The sequence below is a fragment of the Bombyx mori genome, chromosome 21 (assembly GCF_030269925.1).
Source record: "Bombyx mori chromosome 21, ASM3026992v2".
Classification (NCBI taxonomy): Eukaryota; Metazoa; Arthropoda; class Insecta; order Lepidoptera; family Bombycidae; genus Bombyx; species Bombyx mori.
The window spans coordinates 9,172,895-9,196,030 of NC_085127.1; the positions used below are offsets into that span (position 1 = coordinate 9,172,895).

Consider the following 23,136-nt stretch of genomic DNA (forward strand, 5'->3'; position numbering starts at 1 on the left):
TAATACTACCGCTAATCATAGTGGGTAAATTGTGAAACGTTTTTTACTCATATGTAAACTCGCATTCGGGCTAGGTCAAGTGAAAAACAATAAACTGTAATACTTTTGCAACGCGTTTGCGAAATATTTCCATGTTTTCGTTTGGAAACCGATTAAAATAACTGTATTGTAACATGTTAATAATACTAAAATTATTAAGCACTTTCTGTATCGTTGTAATATAGATCCATTTTAAAGCTAATAAACTCAACTTCACCTGTAAATAATTAATTATTAATGTGAACCTTACACGGGGTCGTTGGAAGTTTTTAATTTGAATTCTAATATTACCTATTATTACATTTTGACGCAAAATAAGAGTTAAAACACTAAGATTTAAATTGTTTGAATTTCGTGCTTTGGAAGACCATAGGTAAGCAAACCTATGATATTTAAAAATAAATTTATGATATCAAAGTTGAATAAGTGCTCTTACATGCGTAAAAAACAAAAAACAAAAACGGAAAGTTTTGTAGTTTTTTTTGTAGTATTTTCTTATTTTTGTCTACCAGTCTGCAAGTAGTCATGAGGGGCTATTCTTCTCAGCCTAAAATAACTAAATACTAAACTAAAGCCTAAAAATTTAGCTAACATTTGTCCTAGTAAAAGTAAGCTAGGATTAATGTTAGCCATAGAGCTTCAAACTTTTCGCTGAACCTTCGCAATGGATCGCAATTCCAATTCCGTGGTAGATTCACTAAAGCACTGCTCTTGCTGGGACTAGTATTAGCTAGTCCTCAAAGGTTGAGTTCCGTGGATTCACCTATCAAACCTGGCGTAGTTGGAATATCACCTAAGGCTCTAAACGATTAAGTAGGGAAAAAAATATATGTTTTTTTTAAATGTTTGTGGCCTCGAATCATTAAACTACATGCGCGGTTCATTAAAATACTAATCGATTTTTTATTTTGTACGTACTAAATACGATTTTTCAATTACACGTTTTTAACAAACACGTTAGGATTATGCTAACAAAGTGTAGATAGATACATACATGTAACAAAATTTCTTGGTAAAAGCACTCAAGTTGTCAATTTCTGTTACCCTCAATTTTATTATTAAATTACGCAGCTTACATTCTAATCCCAATACATACACAGAGTCCGGTTTTTATTATTACAATTTCTTCTACTAGTTATCATAGTGTATCGTCGGTGCGAAATTGAATTACGTAAGTTACTTCACACAGTAGCTAAGTACAGTGGTCACGACAGCGGCTACGCTTCGTTGACCGCGCCACCAGTCGTTAGTTCCGCATCATCGCGGCGCGGCGGGAGGACGAGAGTGAATCACAACCACGCCCACCATCCCACGCTTACCTATCAATTGATTAAAGATTGCACTTATTACGTTAAGTCTCGTGCTTAGGCATCATAACTGTTTAACTTTAGCATCTTTGAAGTAGGCAAGTGTGGAAAAATGAAATAGTCTCTCAACGCGGTTTCTTGCGTGCTCTCAAGAAGTACACGTGAAGCTTGTCAGCAGCTTGGCTCTGCCCCTGAAACCCTTGGGCGACGGTAACCACTCACCGTCAGGTGGGCCGTATGCTCGTCTGCCTATAAGGGCAATAAACAAAAGCTTCAGTAAATACTACCTATTTTATTATAACAAAATAGGTATTTGTAATAAATGAAGATTTTATAAACTCTATGCTGGCGAGTATTAAAATACTAGTAATAGGCTAGTACTAAAAATAATAATATTTTTTTAAAAGAAAGATTCAGCTCAGTAGCTCAAAAGATAGATTCAGTAGCTCAAAATAATATTTGTAGTAAAAAGATTGAATTTATACAAACAGCATTATCTTGTAAAATGTAGTTCTTGTGAACACCGAATTGTATTTTTTTTAGTTTTATCTATCGCCAAATATGTTCACTTTTATAAATCGGATAAAGTTCTTATTTGTTTTTTTTTCTTGTCTACAGATGATGAGGGGTGAGCGGGAGTAGTAGGGGAGCCCGTCATGAATTCTGACGTGCATCGTCATCAGGCGCATCCGCCATTGGCACAGGTATCTAAGCCCTAATGTGTATTATTTATTCGGAAAAAAAACACAGAAAAAAATTATTAAACACCTTATGTCCGAAGATCGTAAGGGTAATAGTTTGTTCTGCTTTTAATCACAATAAACGAGCATTGCCTATTTCGGGTCTTCTTTCACTTTTCCATTTAAACTCCGAGTCCGTTGTGACAAAACATATTCAGGGCACTGTGGACCGGCTAACTCGTATATGAGCTCGACTACTCTAATACTACTAACACCTGTATCATTGTCTATATAATCCTCACTTGTTTTATAAACATAAACACAGGATTCCAGTATATCTTTAGTACTGGTACGCTTTACATGTCCGCGCTGCTAAACAACATATCACTGCCTATATCTTCGGTCCAGCGGCAGTAATACGTTCCAATTAGGTGGGGCCAGCTGACATTGCTATTCTGTTGAGACTTCGACTTCTTGTCTTAAGGTGGGTGGCGTCATTCGCTTTGTGATGACTATGGACTCCAATAGCGGTTAATAACACCATCTGGGCCGGGAGCTCGTTCACTCATATATTCAATAAAAGTTTAGTTTTAAAGTAATATGTGCAAAGTTTTATGTTTATGTTACTTTTTTTTAGTTCTAATAAAAGCAGTACATACGTCCAAAATCTAAAATCTAAAAGATAAACAGTACATATTTTAATGTGTCATTCTGTCGTGGCGCTATTACGACTCAAGTATACTTTACAATTATGGTGATGTGTAACAAACAGAGGCACGTTTGTTGCACATTCCTTAACGATGTATCGACGGCAAGCTCTTGAACAAAACCGTGCCGTTCTCGGCTGCGTGTAGGTGCGCCCACTCAGATGAGTATTCTTAAGTAAGTAATAAATGCAAGCTTCAATCAGCTCAAATGCCCAATCCTTAGAATTTATTCAAAACCTATCTGTATCACAATTACGTCAAGATGCTATTGTTCTATATAAGTTGTTCCTAAATATTCATTCTCAATGTAATGGCAATGAATACTGTTATTTTCAATTTTCCAAACAGAAAACGCATCGTCTGTTATTCGCGTAGTCTAATTTTATTTGGCAACCTCGTTAGTAAATAAACCGATAAAATGATACAAATCCGAAGAATCTGCGTAAACGCGTGGTCAAACGTACCTGTACCACACCAAATTTGGCTGTCAGCCAAGGTTGTGCGTTTCAATGGATCATTAACCGGCTTTGTGTAGAAATATTATCTTTTGTCTGAGCACAACCTATTTGCTACAAGTACGAGATTAGACATAATTGGTACATACAATTTATCGTTATCAATAAAGTGCTCTTAATAATCCTTGCCCTCAAAATGGTGCGCGGTCCCAGTGGGCCGCTTTGTATAATAATACGTACGCTGTTTGATATCAAAATTTGTGTTGATGACTCGTCTCTGCGTAGTGCAGTGATGCGGTCAATCAAGTCACGTTTTGACCTTATTTAGGAACATAATGTAACAACAAAATCAGACCCAAACAGATATGGGCTTAATAATGAAGCAAATGTTATAAAATAGTTTTAGGAATGCAAGTATATAATTTTTTTACAAAAATATTATTTTTTTACATAAAAAATAATTAAATACGAAACGATATTTATTTAAATAATCATTAAAATCTTGGAAAATAAATTTACGTTCTAAAAATGAAGCAAAGATAATTTGAAATATCAAAACAAGATTAGACATTTTCCATTTAAAACTATGTTATTTTCATAGTCATTTCTAAGACTGTTTTTATCTGCCAATCGAAGTTTCTGGAAAGTTAAAAATCATGAAAATTAATTCTGACTAGGTTGTAACTAAAACAAAATGAAATCAAACGAACATTTTGTTCTAGCACGGAGTGCACGGTGCGGCGCAGGGCGTGGGCCCTTGTGGCTGGTATTCGGCTTCTGCCGCTCCTGCACCCACGGCCCCTGCTCGTCTTAAGCGCGTACAAGCACCTCATCAGCTACCGGTATGTTCAGTATTATTTATTTACTCAAATAATACCATGACGCAATTAATGTGTATTACGGTTAGCGGACGGACGTCTATGGGCCACGATCACCACTCACCATCAGATGGACCATATACCCGTCTGCCTACAAGGGCTATAAAAATATATAAGGAAATAATGTTTTTTTGTAAAAAATGCGATTCAAAAGAACATCGATTAATCTGCAAACCCATCTTTTCAACTTTGCCATTCTAGTTTCAGTTCTATCTGTGTATTATTTCAAATTTATAAGATTCAATTTTGAAATTTACACTTTTTAAGCTAAACTGGTCAGAGTTTAAGTTGTCGAAAATCCAACGTGTTTTCTATTTAATTTTATTTAGAATTATTTAAATTTTATTTTTTCTACTTTTCAAAACATAGTTTCCCTGCCAAAGTGGATATATATTATATCGTTGTTGGAATACGTTAAATCGATTGTAAAAATAAATAAAATTTACTTTTTACGATTGCAAAATTCTTATCGTCTATAATTTGTTTATATAGAGAAATTAATTTATTTTCTGCCAAGGAATTCCTTTTCATGAGCCTCCGTAATACTATTATAATATGTAATGCATTGTATATTATCATAAAATTCCGATTCCCCCAGTAACTAGTAATAACGCAATACAATGAAAATTTTTCCTCATTTGCGAACAACATACAGCAAATGCTTGGGTCATTTTTTTGTTATTTCACTATTTTCTGGAATTTATGCGTGCGAGTTTCGACTAATTTACCCGTAGTCTATAACATGCAACATTCGTGTCTCTTCTCGTTATTTATACACGCATTAACTGCTAATGCATGGGCGGTAAGGTCATTCCCATTATAGTTGACAATAACAAGAAGAGATCTCGTTCGCTGCTATGCCTGCTTTAATTTAATTTATAAATTAAAGTATATTTTTCATATTTTTGTGGAGACAAAGGCTTTGATTCCGAATTAGGCTTAATGACCTACAAAATGTTCCTTAGGAACTAGGTAATGTTATGAGATGACGGTTACTTCTTACTCTTATCAAGAGCAAGCTTGGTAGGGCAAGTTCGGAGTCGACAGGGTTAGGTACCACCATACTTCATACTTCTACCGCGAAGCCGTATATATTGTAGGTCTGGACGTTAAAGCAACCACTATAACAATACAATGAAGACTTTGACCTCAGATCTCGAGATAGGTGGGTGGTATACACGTTCTCGATGTGCATTTTCTGATATCATTGAGGACGCGCGCTCGTTCACACAAACTTACAACTTCAAACTTAAAAGTTCGCATAAACTTAAAAGTTAAATTAATAGGAAACCTTAAATAAACCAAAGGTAAACGTCTCCGAGTAACGGGACATAACTTTACAACAAACGTCTATTATTATAGACAATAATAATATCGGGAACTCTTAAACTAAAAGTAAGTTAAACTTAAAAGTCGTAATAAGGCCTTAATAGTAAATAATGTTTGTTACTATATAATGCATATTCGATTAATATAAAGTTATATTTCGTTGTGTAATGATTGATTGAAAATTCTTTATTGTACAAAGGCGAACTTAAAGGCATGCAGGCATTCTCTTCCAGTTAACCCTCGTTGACGAATTGAAAGATTCAAAAAGTGCTTAGCTGTGATAAAGTTAATACATGATTTAAAGAATTATATTAGACATGAGTAAAAATATTTAATAATTATAACTTTAATATAATACAAATATAAAACGATAATTTAATTATAACCTAGTGAGGTTATAATTAAATTATCAAAATAAATACATAGATAAGAAATACATATCAAATAAAATAAATTATATAAACCACAACATACTACAAAACAATCGAGCAATCTGTGTTTATACAATAAAGAGTGTATTTATTTTTAATAACTCCCATTCATTGTTGTAGTCTGGAGGGAACTTGAGCGGCAGTAATGGCCCGCACGCGCCTCTCTCCCCGTCCGCATTGCAGAATACTATACCGCACAATGTGAGTTCGTCTATTTAATTTTCTAAGCCTTTTTTTCCTACCTATGCTGATAGCCTTGAGAGGCTATTTCAGCTTCACTCTAACGTAGGTGGGTGAGCTCAGGGGGCTCGAACGGGAGTGTTGCTAACACTGACCCTAGCAAGAGCAGTGCTTCACAGAATCTACCACCGGATCGGAAACGCAACCCACTGAGAAGATCCGGCGAGAAACTCAGGGATTTCAAAGCCATAGTTTTACTGTTCATGGGATTCTTAATTTTCAACTGTCGTATGATGATGACGCAGGGCTTCCAAAGGCGTTGAGAAATTCGCACTCGATATTCGATGAATTTGTGATTTATATTTTATTGAATTTTGGGTTAACATCATTTTACGAGACTAATCATAAGCAACATCGTTGATGTCTCTCGCGATTAGAATCTTCAGTTTTATGAAATCTAATCGGAAACTACGTCCTATTATTTTTGATTAAAGCAAAATCAATTCTGGGAATTAATTACGAAACATTTTATGGGTATCAGTGAAATAGATTATATCGTTGTCCTTGTACAAATGAGTGCTGTTTAATAAATGTAATGTACTTTTGACCTATATGATGAGTATAAGGGATCCTTCCGAGACATGAGACCACACCGTCTCTCTGAACCCTCGAGCTCACTGTCCATCAAGTTAATATAATTGATATAATATAGATAACGAAATGAAAACGGATACGTGAATTGTAACCTTAGAATTACACCTGTAATTCAATAATATTTATAGTGAATGTCTATTTATTATATTAATATAAGTCACCGTGGCTTAGAGAATAAGACGTCTAGTGTATAAGTATCGAGAGTTGAAATTATGCCGGTGTTCAAATCCCGCTGGCATGTATCAATTTTTCAAATACGGACTTGTTACATTTTCACGATTCTTCGCGAATGGCTCACCACGCTGAAGAAATATTGTCGAGTAATAAAAATAATGAATGAGGAGAGGAAATGACCACATAGAGCGCCTTGTCGTTCAGGGCAAAGTAGGAGGCACCAGACCGCGTGGAAGGTTGCCCGTGCGATGTACCGACCAAGTAATTTATATATATATAGATGGGGTACGAGCTCACAGCCCATCTGGTGTTAAGTGGTTAGCGGAGCCCATAGACATCTATAACGTAAATACCGCCAAAATTCAGTACCACTGCTGTGGGCAGATGCTACGCGCAGCAATAGCCACTTCTCCCGGTTTGTGGTGAGCCTGGTACAGTCATGTAAATAAGCGCAAATTGCCGACCTGGTAGGACCTCTTGAGAGTCCGCGCGGGTAGATACCACCACCCTGCCTATTTCTACCGTGAAGCAGCAATGCGTTTCGGTTTGAAGGGTGGGGCAGCCGCATACTTGAGACCTTAAGACTTATACCTCAAGGTGGGTGGCGCATTTACGTTGTAGATGTCTATGGGCTCCAGTAACCACTTCACACCAGGTGGGCTGTGAGCTCGTCCACCCAACTAAGCAATAAAAAAAAATTGACGCACTTAAAAATAGCATCTATTTCAATACGAATAGAAGATTTTAATGGCCGTTTTCTATTTTAATTGATAGCTTATAATGTCATCGTCAGTCCGGACACCCGCTCCGGCCGCCACTGTACCGTCCGCCATGCACACCTCGCAAACAGCACCAGGTATTATTACACATTAATTACGTCGAGCAATTGCTTGAAGCGACACTCCGCTTAATACGCGACATTTCGTCTTTTCGCAGTAAAAGTGTACAATTACCAAAAATATTCGAAATTGAGTTAATATGCGGAATCATTTGGTATATTTCTCATAAAGTTTTATCACCAGTATTTTTCTCATAAATACTGTCAAAAGAGCGTAGTTTAGTTTTAGTTTTTTTTTTTTTACTATAGCTTACCTATATTTTGACTACTATTAACAAAATTAATACATAATTTTATCTTACTTTAAAAGACAGATAATGTAACTGGTAAACGATAAAAAATAAATGTTGCAAAGATGATTAATATTAAAAATATCACATGTTAAACCTTTAAAACACTCTCCTGTAAAATTAGTACGTTTTGAGATTATACAGTATTAATGCGAGAAGACGATTTATCTTTGTAATTAAAAATGCGTTTTAGTTGGTATTAAGAACCACGGTTCGATGTTTTTTAAATTGAACTCCAATTAAGTTTACTTCATTGAAATAGCTGAAGAAGTTGTTTTGTTATGATACTATTACAAAGTTTTAAACTTTAAATTGTTCTCCTGTACAGTCGCAAAAATGTTGCAAAATGTCGCTTAAACCAAATAGGCTTTCACCCGTCGACGTAAAACGCGGACATCGAGTTATATGTGATATTAAAGTATCTATATATTAATATAGGTAATGAACGTTTAAATTAATTACCTAATGACAGGGCGCAGTAAAATTTAATTATGAATTTGGCTTTGTTGCGGATGGATGGGTATCATTTGTGATAGGTTATTATTAATTAACATACCGATAAATCTAATGCAATCGGAACTTCGAAATTCGAAAAACAAACCGTAAAAAGTGTCTGTGGTAATTAGTCTTTATGGTACACGTTTGTCAGTCAATATATACATATGTCACATTCAATTTATATGATTTATTAAGTAATGTAATCGTTCCCTTTGCCTAAAACGGCACTCGATGGTAACACAAATACTATTTTTTAAGCAAACGTTTGCCTACGTGATATGGTTGGATGATGAAAAATAAATCTTGATGGTTGAGGCACAAGGTCGAATGTCCGTCAAATCAACGTTTCAAATTATGTTTTGTTCTAGTAGACTGCGGCTCAATTATTAAGTTATTATTTAAAATTGATTATTTTGTTTTAAACAGCAGTCACGAAAGGACAGAGCGATGTCTTGGTAAACTCGTCCGTACAGAACCCACCGCCGGCCGGCAACAGGCTGGTCAATATGACACAGTGGCCGTGAGTATACTCAACTTTGTGCACGTGATTTTAAGACTGTTTTTTGTATGATTTCATAGATGTTTTCATTGGAGGAAATTGGCAGATGACCTCACGGTGTTATTTGAGACAGTGGTTTCATTGTTGGATGAAGTGGACTTCGAGTCTCTTTGATGTTCATACATACATAGCGATAGACACCAAGCAGCTTGGCTCTGTCCCTGCCATTGCTGACGTCCGCGAGCAATGGTGCGCGACCACTCATCATCAGATGTGCCGTATGCTCGTTCTGCACGGGCAATTAAAACAAAACTTTATTATCGGTTACCAACGCACCACTTCTTATCGCGAGCAGAGTTAATCTCTGCTAATTGCAGCCGCTTACATCGCGTACTCTAGCCCCAGTATTGCCTTAATGCTATGTTATAATGTTTTACCAGCGAACCTTAAAGAAAGAAAACACTAAATGTAATTAACATTGTTTATTGGATTGCCCGCAATGAACTGCAATTAGAAACCGTTGATGCGAAACTATTGCCCGGGACGACAAGCAATGGAATGTCCACCAGAGCTACCTTTTCAATTGTTTCTGGAACATGCTAAAACAAAAAAAACTTAAATCTTAACTTGAAAATCAATAAAATTTTCATTTCAAATTGAATTCATGTTCAAGTAGTTATATATATTGCTGCCTTGCTTCGGGATCGACGCTCCCATACTCTTTATATTATGCAAGATTTAAAAAGATAATTCAATTAATCACGGAGTTCTTCTAGATTTACAAAAACAAATATTAGAGTAAAAAGAAAACAAAACACTACCGTTAACATTCAATTATCATCTGTCGACTTGATAATGCTATCACGATAACGTTTTTGTTATTAAATGAATTTAAATAAATTTTAAAATTATGTGAATAGAAACCGTAATGCTGTCGGCGAAGGTCGATTTTACAACTAACTCCCTTTGCAACTAATTGATAAGGATCTAACGTCACGTAAACTATCTCGTTGATAACGTTTCATTATATACGTTGGAAGCGAACGAAGCATGGAGAGCGACATTACGGAGTGTTATTATAAACCACACAAAATAAAACTGTGCATACCACCGGTTATCAACTATGAACCAACGGAAAATGAGTAAATTGTTTTGATGTTTTTTTTTTTGAATTGGCTACATACATTTCTAATATTTTCATTGATTCATTAATTTATTTATTAATTCAATAGTTGTCAGTTTTGTACTTGGATGTAAATTCCCAGATGTAAATATAGTTTTGTATATAATATATTGCCTTCACTTTTTGGTAAATGTATACTCTTACCTTCATGCTTTAAGAAAAGTTGGAATACAAATAAATTAATAATGTTGTTGCAGTAAAAAAATATTTATTTAAATAAACATAATACAAAAGGATTTAATAACGAAAATTATTTTAATTAAAAAATGTAAATGACAAACAAAATATACTTTTCTTTGCATGTTATATAATATGTGATAGGTTAGGTTAGTTTGTAGTACATTACAACTTTTTATTACCCTTGTAGGCAGACGAGCATACGGCCCACCTGATGATGAGTGGTTACCGTCGCCCATGGACTTCAGCAATGCCAGGGGCAGAGCCAAGCCGCGGCCTACCGCTAACCTAGCGGTGCTAGGTGCAAGTGCTCTCTAGCATTTGCGATTTCGTATTTTGTATGCCATGCTCACATTTACCAAAACGACATGGTCATTGTGAATTCAATGTACATTTTCCTTCTTTGAAATTGTAAATAAATGCACATTTCCCAAACGAAGAGGAAAATGTGTACATTTGCCGCAATATCTACTTTGACCGTAACATATATAAAGTTTGAAATGAAGATGTTTTCGTTGTAGATGGCATCACGGCGCGATATCGAGGGAGCGAGCGGAGGCGTTGCTCTCCGGCTCTCCGGACGGGGTTTTCTTGGTGCGAGAGAGCACTAACTTCCCAGGAGACCACACGCTGTGCGTCCGATTCCGAGGAAGGGTGGAACACTATAGGTTAGAACTGTGATTCAAAATGAGGCGAGGACTTTTTGGCGGGAATGCGAGGAGTGAAGTTGTGTGATTTGTTTTATTTTGTCTATGTAGTGTTTCTTCAGGTTTAAATGTGTAATAACGGTGGTTTATTAACTGTTTAATATCTGTAAAAGTGCAGAAATGTGGGAAAATGAAACAACGCCGCTGAACGTAACATCTCGGGATCATCCAAAAAGCACTAAAAAAATCTGACCCCCATTTTACGGAGATTATATTTCATTTAATTCCATCCCAGTTTATTCATGTCTCAAATTAATCATCTTCATTTCACTGCATATTATCATTTTTCATAAAAATAAAATTAAAAATTAAAATAAGACTTGACCTAAAGGTCTTAGTTGCCAGGTCATAAAATTCCTTTAAAAAATGGGGCGTTGGGGGTAGCCGTGTTTCGGACAGTTTGAAATTAAATAATAAATAAAGTATGTGAGTAAAATATGAATTGTGTGGATATTTGTGGACAAGTTTCGATTAACATTTCATCGTACGTGCTTAATCTTAAATTGCTTACCTCGACTAGGCTCTTAGCTACACTCCTTGTGTAGTGGAATAAATAGGGCCGTTTATAGATTCATTGTAGAAATAAATTTGTATTTTCCTGTCGTGGATGAGCGTGGGTTAACTCATCGCTTGTCTGATGTTAATTGGTAACAGGAACTGGTACAATGAAATGAATACCGCGGGCAACTTTGGAACTGAAGTCGAAGTTTCAAGTGTGTTGATTTTTTTATTGGTGTAGACGGGTAGCGTAGTTTATAGGCCGCCTAGTGCAAGGGCGCTACCGGAGTCCATTGGCATCACACGATCATAACATCAATCCCACCCATCTCCAGTCACACGCTGGAAGTCTTGTTGTATTGTTTAATGGATCTTTCATCTATCCAACCGGAACACATTTTTTTTTATTGCTTAGATGGATGGATGAGCTCTCAGCCCACCTGGTGTTAAGTGGTTACTGGAGCCCATGGACATCTACAACGTAAATGCGCCACCCACCTTGAGATATAAGTTCTAAGATCTCACTATAGTTACAACGGCTACCCCACCCTTCGAACTGATACGCATTACTGCTCCACGGCGGAAATAGGCGGGGTGGTGGTCCCAGAGGTCCTACCACCAGTGATTACGCAAATTATAATTTTGCGGGTTTGATTTTTATTACACGATGTTATTCCTTCACCGTGAAAGTCAATCGTGAACATTTGTTGAGTACGTATTTCATTAGAAAAATTGGTACCCGCCTGCGGGATTCGAACACCGGAGCTTCGCTACATACGAATGCACCGGACGTCTTATACTTTAGGCTACAACGACTTCAAAACAGCTTCACGGCAAAGATAAGCAGGACGGTGATAATAATCCGCGCGGGCCGGTAGAACCAATTTACTTTTAATACGTTGTAACATATTATATGTTGTTTTTCATGTTTCAGAGTAAAATGGGCGACAGCGCCCGACAACCAAAACCAACGTCTGACCATAGACGATGAAGAATTCTTCGATAACATGACGGACTTAATTCATGTGAGTGTTATTTATAAAAACATTATTTGTTGTGTTTTCAATTAATCAGATATGTCCAAACATACTTGTTCATCGATATGTATAGATACAATTTTTTCTTGATCCTTGACGATTGAAAACCGCGAGATCGAAATTTCTAGTGAATATTTTTAGAGGATCGTAAGTGACTTGTCCAGTAGTAGAAATACGACCGTAATAGCTGATACCTTAAGATTCATTTTGTATCGAAAAAATTTGTTCTTAACGTCGTCACAATCCCGTTGAAGGTATTGAAGTTGGCCGACTTTATTGTTTTGTATTTTTTGTTATTGCTTTGATGTGTGGACGAGTTCACAGTCCACGTGGTGTTAACATCTACATTCGTTTCGTTTCGAGGGTACTGTTAAAACAGAAGCTAGAACACAAATCTCGCGTGAGTGGCAGCATTTACGTTGTAGATGTCTATGGGCTCCAGTAACCACTTAACACCAGATGGGCTGTGAGCTCGTCCACACATCAAAGCAATAAAATAAATATATAATAAAAATAAAGGTTCAGTACTTATAACATCCGTAAAAACCGCTATAGACTTATATATTAGTGTATACATTTGACCGTGGCTAGTTGTATCGAGTCGTTATGACCGGTACTGATGTATAATGTACGTTGTCGGCAGCACTACCTGCAGGACGCGGACGGGCTGTGCACGAAGCTGGTGCGGTGCCTCCCCAAGGCGACGGCGAACGGCACCAACAACAACGGCGCCCCGCAGCAGCAGTACCCGCCCCACCCGCAGGTACAAGCCACTCGCACGCCTACTTTTTTTTTTATTTCAACGCTAGGGAATCCGTTTTTTTACGGATGCCCGGTCGTGAGGGACTCGCCTGCCTACCTACTGTACGGTTTATAAGTACTAGTGGTCCGGCAGTAGTCGAAATTCGACTATAATTAATTGAAACTCCAAACTTGTACACTCTGACAAAATGTTCAACAAATTTGTTAGAATTAATATAGTTGAATTATAATTCCGTAGAATAACATTTTTCGTTGCAAGCATAGAATATTAAACTACAATCGACTATTGTTTTTTTTTTTTTTTACATAACAAGACATGTAATGAAAAGTATGGTCTTTGAATGGCCTGAAAAGGGCATGGATGATGAATTGAATTAATTTAAATAATTAGTTGATTTGTCTGCTTAGTTACATGCTAGTGACTGGCCACAGGATCCGGGCTCGAGTCTCGGAAAAGCTATTCGGTGTCACGCTCTACTTATTGTTATCTCGCATGCCTCTTGTTTGCACTCGTAACCAGAATAGGGTCTAGAATTTAGACATAACTGAATATTAAACTTAATAATGCGGCGCTATCTTACTTTTCAAGTAATTTTAATTAATCTCTTAAGGTGTCAATAATACAATATGCATATTAACTTCGTTTCTGAGTCAGATAACAACCTGCGTTCTCACATCGCAATTACAAGTACACGTTTGTACGACGCTACACAATGGTCTATTGCTTGACAATAAGACATTAAATTCTATAAAATGTTATGTTTTCGTGTTCAATTGTAATTAAGTAATCACGTGGCGACAACACCTGAGGATGAATCACTGCGATTGCTTTCCATAAAAACGTTTTTGTTTGCCACACTACAATAACAGTTTATTTTTATTTTTTTGTTTTTAAATTTTGTATTAATACCAAACGTTTTTCATTGTTGTTTTGTGTTAAAGAATATAAATTACATTCATAATTTAATACCCTGTGAACGTTTGAAATTGTTTTTGATTGTCGTCCATCCATATAATTATTTTGTAAAGACGGTTGTACTATTGTTTGATAGATAACTTGTTTCTCAAAGATGATAAATATTACCGCTACTCATGAATGCTACGTGTACGAATGCCGACGTTTAACATTGCCATATCAATGATAGAGCACGACCATGGTGCTAATGTCTCAGATAGAGTAGAAATGTCATTTTTTATTCGTTATAATCGTTGTGCAATGCTTACGATGAAATTCCGGACATTAGTTCCAAATTATGTTTCGAATCCCGACTTGGTCTGGAAGACAACGCTAGGTGCAATCAAACCACCTATTGTGACACTCGTCAGCACAATGTATTGTTATACTATGATCGATACATAAGCGAGATAACATAAAGAGTAGCTCCATCCGTTCATGGATGAAGGTCACGTCAAGCAATCACCTTATACTTTTTATGACATACTAGCTTTTGCCCGCGACTTCGTTCACGTGGAATAGTTACTTTGGCGTATATATATAGCGTAAGCTCTCAAAAGGGAATTTTTTTGAAACATTCTTTATTGGTGCTTCACTTAGTCCTATTGGTCTTAGCGTGATGTTATATAGCCTATGGCCTTCCTCAATAAATGAGCTATCTGACACTGAAAGAGTTTTTCAAATCGGACCCTAGTTCCTGAGATTAACTCTTCAGCTTTATAATATTAGTATAGATTATATTCATTTTACATACTTGACCTTCAAGGCTACTACTATTAACTGGATTTATAGTAGTGCCATAAAATAACTTTTCAAACTATGAAATCTTATTTATATTATGAACGTTTGGGCTCTAATATATTAATTACATGTACAATTAAGACGTGAATACTATCGTATGTATGTGTTGATTAAGGGTCGCCGACACACGTGCCACCGGCCACAACCACAAAACGCACCCACCGACCTATTTCCTGTTGTCTTCATACATTTTGTATGGACTCGCCACACGCCACAAATCGCCACTGCTCGCCTCTAGTTGTCGGCTCGGCCACAAAACGCGCGATTCCCCACCCCTCTCTCTCTTCATTTCTTCGTCGCAGTCCATTATGATACTGCAAGCACGCGTTAAAAAAAGTCCGGTCATCGTCCCCGCCGAACCCGTCGCTTGCGACGAAGGGCTCGACGAGTAAATTAACCCATAGACACAGCCCACTGAGTTTCTCGCCGGTTCTTCTTAGTGGTTCGCGTTTTTCGCGTTCGCGAAAAAAAACTAGGACCACAAGTTTTTATTTATTTATTTTTTATTGCTTAGACGGGTGAACGAGCTCACAGCCCACCTGGTGTTAAGTGGTTCCTGGAGCCCATGGACATCTACAACGTAAATGCGCCACCCACCTTGAGATATAAGTTCTAAGGTCTCAAGTTTGGTTACAACGGCTGGCCCACCCTTAAAACCGAAACGTATTACTGTTTCACGGCAGAAAAAGTGGTTGTCGCGCGCTTCAGCTTTTGTAGCCGCTTCTAGCTTCAAGTGGCGGCGATTGTGGATGTGGCTAGTGACCCGTGTGCGTGACCCTAAGTGTGTTTCCATCTCGTAGCAGCCGCCGCCGTATCCGCCCACGCCGAGCGTGCCGAGCGCGCTGGCGGCGGGACACTTCCCGCACGCGTACGTCGCGCCGGCCGCCTCCACCGACCAGACGGACGGCACCTTGCAGTCGCAAAGCTTCGTTGACGCGCGTGAGTTGACATGACGAACCGGTCCCAACCAACAAGCAGACCAAATTTACCTATCACTATCATTGCTTATACTCTATTCCAATTACGCAAGTCCCATTTGACAGATGTTATTATTATGTTAATGTGTATGTGAATTAATTGTATAATGATTTAGATTGATTGTGGATTTTTAAATGATGATTTACGACTATGAACAAAAAATGATTATTATTTCAAACTAGCTGACCCGGCAGACTTCGTAGTGCCTCAGTCGATAAATAAAAGACCTAAAATTTTGTATAAAATAAGCTTAAAACAAACAAAAGGAATCCGTCCGACGGGGGACACATCAAAGGAAAAACAAAATTGTTATTTTTATTTAATTCCGAGCATTTTGATATTTTCTGTTACCTTTTAAACCTTCTCTGGACTTCCACAAATAATTCAAGATCAAAATTAGCCAAATCGGTCCAGCCGTTCACGAGTTTTAGCGAGACTAACGAACAGCAATTCATTTTTATATAATAATATATATAGATAGATAGATTATGCGAAACGTGAAGAGTTACGTTCTAAGAAGTATCAAAAGGGACTTCGTAATTGGAATAGAGTATAAGTGCAATTATATTGTGATCGGCTATTTCGCTCGCACATATGCTGTTGTGCGCTAAAGAGAGAGATAGTGAAACTAGCTGGACCGGCGTACCGGTTGTTGACCGATGTTTTAATTAAAAGCTCCTTATTGATTTTCCACGTTATTGTAAATATTTTTGTTTATTATTTCCACCTTAAAAATCTGCTGGATTGTTTTTTGTTGGAGAATAATTATTGTAAAGGTTTAAATTTTCTTACAAGTCTACAAAATGGATTACAATAATCATTATAACCGTATTAATTAGAAAGACAGTTTTCCTAATAATAATAAAATATATATATATATAAATTATGTAACTATTCATAAAAAATCAAAAATTTTACAACAATGATCCTGATTTTCTGATGCCTTTCTGTAAATAACTAACACTTTCATTACAGGTTGGAAAATAGACGAGCGCGACCTTGAAATCCGAGAAAATATCGGCAAAGGAGAATTCGGCGACGTGATGCTAGGGATCCTGAACGGCACGCAGAAAGTGGCCGTCAAAATTCTCAAAGATCGGGAAGCCGCTAGTAAATTCCGCGCTGAAGCTAGTGTGATGGCGTAAGTAATATCGTCTTTATTTATTTACTTGAGGCACCGTAACTATTCTGAAATATTACAATCAAGAGTTAAGATCAGCAACTTCCCTAATGTTACAACAGCTAAACCAAAAGTTTATGACGTTGTTAATCGTGTGACAAGATGAACTTCTTAATTGTATGGATTAAATAACATGTCCGATAGTTTGGAAACTGGGATTTCGAGATAAAAATACTCGTGCCACACTCGAATTGGCAACCAGAAATTTTAATATTCAAGATAGTTATAGTATGCGCGCGAGTTCATGTCCATCGGGGCCAGAGGCGGCGTGCGGGGGACAGCTCGCCCCGCCTTCACCCACCTCCCCGCATTTGTCTATTGTCGAGTGTTGTCCTTGACGGTTGTGACGCGCGCTTATCGATATCGAAAATTTACGCTAACGCTATTGTGTTATTTCATTGCGAATAAACCATGACTACACCGCTTCCAACAAGTTCAGGTAGAAAAAAACCTACTGAAAAAATATACTGATTCCGACTCTGATCTGTCGGTTGTCTTTTCACCTGATAAGTGATTGAATTGGAATAAAAAAAATTTTTTTTCTCTATTAGAAATATATAAGTAATTATACATAACACATTTATTTTATTAGATAATTTGCAAAATCACCTTAAGTTACATTAAACCGAATTGACAGCTGTTGACTAAATCGGTAGTTATTATCGACATTACCATAATTAACTAGGTCACAGCACTACCACATTCCTTAAGATGGACATGAACTCGCGCGCCTACTGTAGATACCCCTGTGAACGAATAATTGAGGAAATGGAGCGATATCTTCTGAGAAGCTGAAAAGAATGAAAGAAAGAATATTACGTAATAGATAGTGAGAATTAAATGTGTTTTGTATTTGTAACGCAGATCGTTGAAGCACGAGAACCTGGTCCGTCTGCTGGGGCTGGTGTTCACGAGCAGCGGCGGCACGTGCCTGGTGACGGAGCACTGCGCGCAGGGCTCGCTGCTCGACTACCTGCGCAGCCGCGGCCGCCACTACGTCACGCAGCTCAACCAGATCAACTTCGCGTTGTGAGTACCGATCCACGATTCTGATATCTGCTATATAAAGAAACGAATCGGCTTTTTGACGGGGAACGCGAGGAGTGAAGTTGTGTGATTTGTTTTATTTTGTCTATTTAGTGTTTCTTCAGGTTTAAAGTGTTTAATAACGGTGGTTATTAACTATTTAATATCTGTGAAAGTGCACAAATGTGGGAAAATGAAACAAAGCCGCTGGACGTAACTTCTCGGGATCCTCCAAAAAGTTCACAGCTAATTAATGTCTCAAATTAATCATCTTCATTTCATGTCATTTCACTCCATAATATCATTTTTCATTAAAATAAGAATATAAATTAAAATAAGACATTAAAGATCTTAGTTACCAGGTCATAAAATCCCTTAAAAAAAACAAGAAACGAATCGAAAATGACGTCTATGTATCTGCACCGACATATGGTAAGGTCAACAAATAAAAAGAAAGATAGAAAGAAAAAGTTGTTTACTTACTTACTTTACTTTACTTTACTTTACTTTATGTCCCGGCAGAGGGGGAGGTGTATCATCTGGGATTCAACTTGCGTAGACACTTTTGCTGCTTAGTCATCTAAGTCGCACAACTCGAAAGTGAAAAACTCGAACTCAACAACAAAGTCAGAACTCATATTTTTTTTGCATGCAGTACGCGCTGTGTGCGACTAAATACAGCAATAGTTTAGAGTGAGATCGCATGATCGTCGCCGCCATTTTTTATTCGTTTCTTTATTGGCGCGGCTTATACCGGCAATACTCGAGATAGCAACTAGAAGTTTACGATGTCGTGTACTTCGATGTATTAAGGCTTCCACGGTGAGGGAATAACATCGTGTAATAAAAATCAAACCTGTAAAAACTATGATTTGGGTAATTACTGGTGGTAGGACTTCTTGTAAGTCCGCCCAGGTAGGTACCACCGCCCTGCCTATTTCTGCTATGAAGCAGTAATGCGTTCCAGTTTAAAAGGTGGGGCAGCCGTTGTAACTATACTAAGACCTTAGAAGTCATATCTCAAGGCGGTTAGCGGCATTTACGTTGTAGATGTCTATGGGCTCCGGTGACCACTTAACACCAGGTGGGCCGTGAGCTCGTCAACCACCACCACCATCTATGAAAAAAAATAATTAGGATATTGAATATGTAAGATGGGTTTTTTTTTTCTTACAATTTTAAAATACATCCAATCGGAAATTAAGTTATAGTTAATAGTGACATACAGTGACTACTAACACCTGGTGGGTCACGGATTCCTTTTGCCATCTGTGCAATAAAAAAGGTTTACTGAGATACCAGATTACCAGTCAATCGTATAAGTGATTTTTCGAACACAAATCGTGAAGAAACTGTTTACATAACCGAGATTCTAAATATGGTATTGAATTTGGTTACAGTGACGCGTGCTGTGGGATGGAATATTTAGAAAGGCAACGTGTCGTACACCGCGACCTGGCGGCGAGAAATGTGCTCATCTCGGCGGAAGGCACCGCCAAGGTATGTTTTAAAACTATATTTACACTTTATCTGTTCTAATATAAAATAGTCTAGAAATGTGTACATTTAATCGGTTTTTAAATCTTTATAAGGTAAAGAGAATATTTTCTCATTAAGTGGTTTTTAATCCACTAAATGCCTATATAGAGTGCTCCAATATTTTGGTCATATAGCAAGAAAACCCTCTGACAACCTGGAGAGACTCATAGTGACGGGTAAAGTGGATTGAAGACGATCCAGAGGTCAGAGCCGAAAAATATGGAGTGACCAAGTATCCGAGTGTCTGGACATGAGACTGAGCCAAGCACTTCACTGTGCCACTAACCGACAAAAGTGGCTACAGATTACAAAAAAAGTCACAGGCCGGCGCATCACGATGCTCAGCAATGAGCGATCGACTGAAGGAGGAGGAGGAGGAGGAGGAATCTCGACCTGAAGACAACATTTTTAGACACGTCTTTAAACAAATATTATTCTGAAAGAAATCACAGCTAAAATGTATTCTTCTGCATTTTTTCCATACATGTAATATTTGATTGTATAACAGGTGGCGGACTTCGGTCTGGCGCGAGCTGGTGCAGCGCTGGAGGATCCGGCGGAGGCGGCTCGGCTACAGGCCAAGTTGCCCATTAAATGGACAGCACCGGAGGCACTTAAATATAACGTCAGTATATAATTACAATTTTTATTAACTAATGGTACCCAGTCACGCTCTGTTGTGACTATCGCTTGACTATTGTCTGACAGAAACCTCTAGAATGTCAATAATATCTGTACCGAGCTTCATCAGAATCAGATGAATGGTTTACTTTTTACACTTTTTTGAGAATCTAATAGTTAGTGTGAATATTTAATATTTTCTCAACTATTTGCTAGTTTCTTCTCTCCCTTCAGTAATATTACTATCTCCATTTTTTTCGTACCTAAACCCACCTATCTTGAATGACTCATGCGTCACCCGTCCTGTCTAACATCTGTGCGTCTCAGCCCCACAGTATAAACCATGCCATTACACAGAGTGGCATGGTTTATACTTTGAATTTATACAGAGAACACAAGCAAACAATAAATCCACAAGTTAGCGATTCTTCTTTTTTTATTGTTAAGTTGTATAGACAAGCGTATCGCTCACCTGGTGTTAAGTAGTGGCCGGAGCCCATTGACATCAAACGTAACGTAAATTTAGCCACCCGTGCGGGGCCCACAAAACGTCCTGCCGCTATTAATTACGCAAATACGAAGTTTATTACGTGATGTTTTATTCATTACCGTGGAAGACCTTCGTGAACATTTGTTATGTACGTATTTCATCAGAAAAATTCGTCTGCCATCTACGGGATTCTAACGCCGGCAGAATCGCATCGTTTGATACGAATGCGCTGAGCGTCTTATCCTTTAGGCCACGATTACTTCCAAAACACCAAAATTTAATAAAAATGTACTTTTGTTGCAGAAATTCTCAAACAAGTCGGATATGTGGAGTTTTGGAATTTTATTATGGGAAATTTACTCGTTTGGAAGAGTACCTTATCCTAGAATTGTAAGTTATTACTTTATTTTAATGGTGTACACTGTACAATGACCCTACGTGTTTATTAAATGATGTCTTTCTTCAAGGGAACTTTATAAATAGTAGACGGTAGGCAGTGGCTTGAGTGTTCCCCTAATATTGGTGATGTCCACGAGCCACGCTCAGCATAAACCACTAGGTTGACTCATCCTTTCAAAATAATAAAAAAGTATTTATACAGATCATTCTCAATTCAACTGATTAATAAGCTGACGCACGTCTATAATATTTATTTTATGCTCTATTGCTCACGGTGAGCCTTATGTCTGATTAACGTCAGTCGAAATACAGATACTTTTCTTAATATCGACGGATGACGGCTATCTACCTGAGTGGCCTAACTGGTGTAAAGTGGTTAAAGACCCACATACATTAAAATGTGAAAGTCGCCCATATTAAGATGACATGCTATCGAAATCTCAATTATCTCAAAAGTGGTGGAATTTGTAGAAATCAATTAAAGTCGACAGTCAAATAAAAATAATTCAGCTTAAATACAATTTTATTTTTATATTATTATAAACTAGCGACCCGCCCTCGCTTCGCTTCGGAAACATTAAATTTTATTATTGATAGGCGAGTCCCTCCATCTTACGCGCGGTACGACAATAACTGCAGGGGACGCCGCGGGGCGAAGCTAGTCTAAAAAAAGTAGCCGAGGATATAACCTATTAGTGAAAGTCTCATCAAAATCGGTCTAGCCGTTCCAGAGATTAGCCGAAACAAACAGACAGACAAAATTTGTAAAAAATGTTATTTTGGTGTATGTACCGATATATTCATATGCATTTAGTAAAAAGCGGTTATTTCAATATTACAAACAGACACTCTAATTTTATTTATATGTATAGATTTTGTTCTGTGTCGCATATAAATATTTTTTCACGGCAGTTAAATCTTTGTTGTATTTTTTTTTTAAAAAGATTGTAAAATCAGCTTGAATACTTTGTGTGTTGTGCAGCCGCTGGCGGAGGTGGTGCGGCACGTGGAGCGCGGCTACCGCATGGAGGCGCCGGAGGGGTGTCCGCCCGGCCCCTACGAGCTCATGCGCGCCGCCTGGCACGCCGACCCCGCCTCGCGACCCACCTTCCTGCACATGCGCCGCAACCTCGCCGACATACGCGACCACACGCCCGCGCAGGTACGCCCTAGCCTCCCCTACCGATGACTTGCGGCGATATCCTGGGAAACATTGTATGCGGAAGGCGGAGGATCGTTCATTGTAGCAGACTATGGGAGAGGCCTACATCCAGCAGTGAAGAGATACAGGCTGATGATGATGATGATTCGCTGGTAGCCTAAGAGGGTATTCCAGCTACACCCGGACGTGTAGGTGAACTCAGGAGTTCAACCTGAGAGCTTACTAACAGTAGCCCTAGCAGTAGTGCTTAGCAGAATCTACCACAGGGTCGGAATCACGACCCACTGAGAAGATTCGGCGAGAAACTCAGTGGGCTGTGTCTATGGGTTAGTTCGCTTGTCAAACTCATCATAGTAATCGACGAGTTCGACGAGAACGGTGACCGGTGCTTGAGAGGCCTAAAACACCGAGAGTGATTTTTTTTTTATTGCTTTTGTAGACAGGCGAGCGTACGGCCCACCTGATGGTAAGTGATCACCGTCGCTCATGGACGTCAGTAATGCCGGGGGCAAAGCCAAGTCGCTGCCTACCAAATATTATTATATATTATTTTATTATATGGAATCCGGGGATCCGATAAGACGTTTTGGGCGACGTCGGCTTTTCGTTGCCCCGTCGCGGTCGGATAAGGGGTACGCCCTACACTTCCCTAGATCATTCGT

At 38.0% G+C, this 23,136-nt stretch overlaps 1 protein-coding gene and 1 long non-coding RNA gene across 8 annotated transcripts in view; one reads left to right on the forward strand and one right to left on the reverse strand.

Moving 5' to 3' along the window:
• LOC101739746 (tyrosine-protein kinase CSK) overlaps positions 1-23,136 on the forward strand; it is a 42,518-nt gene that overhangs the window by 16,999 nt on the left and 2,383 nt on the right. For 3 of the 7 annotated variants that reach the window (XM_004929616.5, XM_012693349.4, XM_012693350.4), the window contains exons 2-16: positions 1,965-2,050; positions 3,911-4,030; positions 5,947-6,027; positions 7,609-7,690; positions 8,887-8,980; positions 10,841-10,987; positions 12,459-12,549; positions 13,205-13,324; positions 15,880-16,018; positions 17,033-17,198; positions 18,102-18,266; positions 19,664-19,763; positions 20,311-20,427; positions 21,217-21,303; positions 22,295-22,474. In XM_004929616.5, coding sequence (XP_004929673.1) covers positions 2,003-2,050; positions 3,911-4,030; positions 5,947-6,027; positions 7,609-7,690; positions 8,887-8,980; positions 10,841-10,987; positions 12,459-12,549; positions 13,205-13,324; positions 15,880-16,018; positions 17,033-17,198; positions 18,102-18,266; positions 19,664-19,763; positions 20,311-20,427; positions 21,217-21,303; positions 22,295-22,474 — 1,737 coding nt within the window. In that variant the 5' untranslated portion in view covers positions 1,965-2,002. Of the gene's footprint in view, positions 1-1,964; positions 2,051-3,910; positions 4,031-5,946; positions 6,028-7,608; positions 7,691-8,886; positions 8,981-9,959; positions 10,102-10,840; positions 10,988-12,458; positions 12,550-13,204; positions 13,325-15,879; positions 16,019-17,032; positions 17,199-18,101; positions 18,267-19,663; positions 19,764-20,310; positions 20,428-21,216; positions 21,304-22,294; positions 22,475-23,136 lie in introns of those variants that run through there. The other 4 variants (XM_062674724.1, XM_012693351.4, XM_062674726.1 and 1 more) reach the window with 2 other exon arrangements.
• On the reverse strand, positions 9,427-10,016 carry LOC134200865 (uncharacterized). The gene is made up of 2 exons (XR_009975957.1): positions 9,781-10,016; positions 9,427-9,558 (listed from the first exon to the last, which is right to left on the reverse strand). It is a non-coding gene; the product is annotated as an uncharacterized LOC134200865 (long non-coding RNA).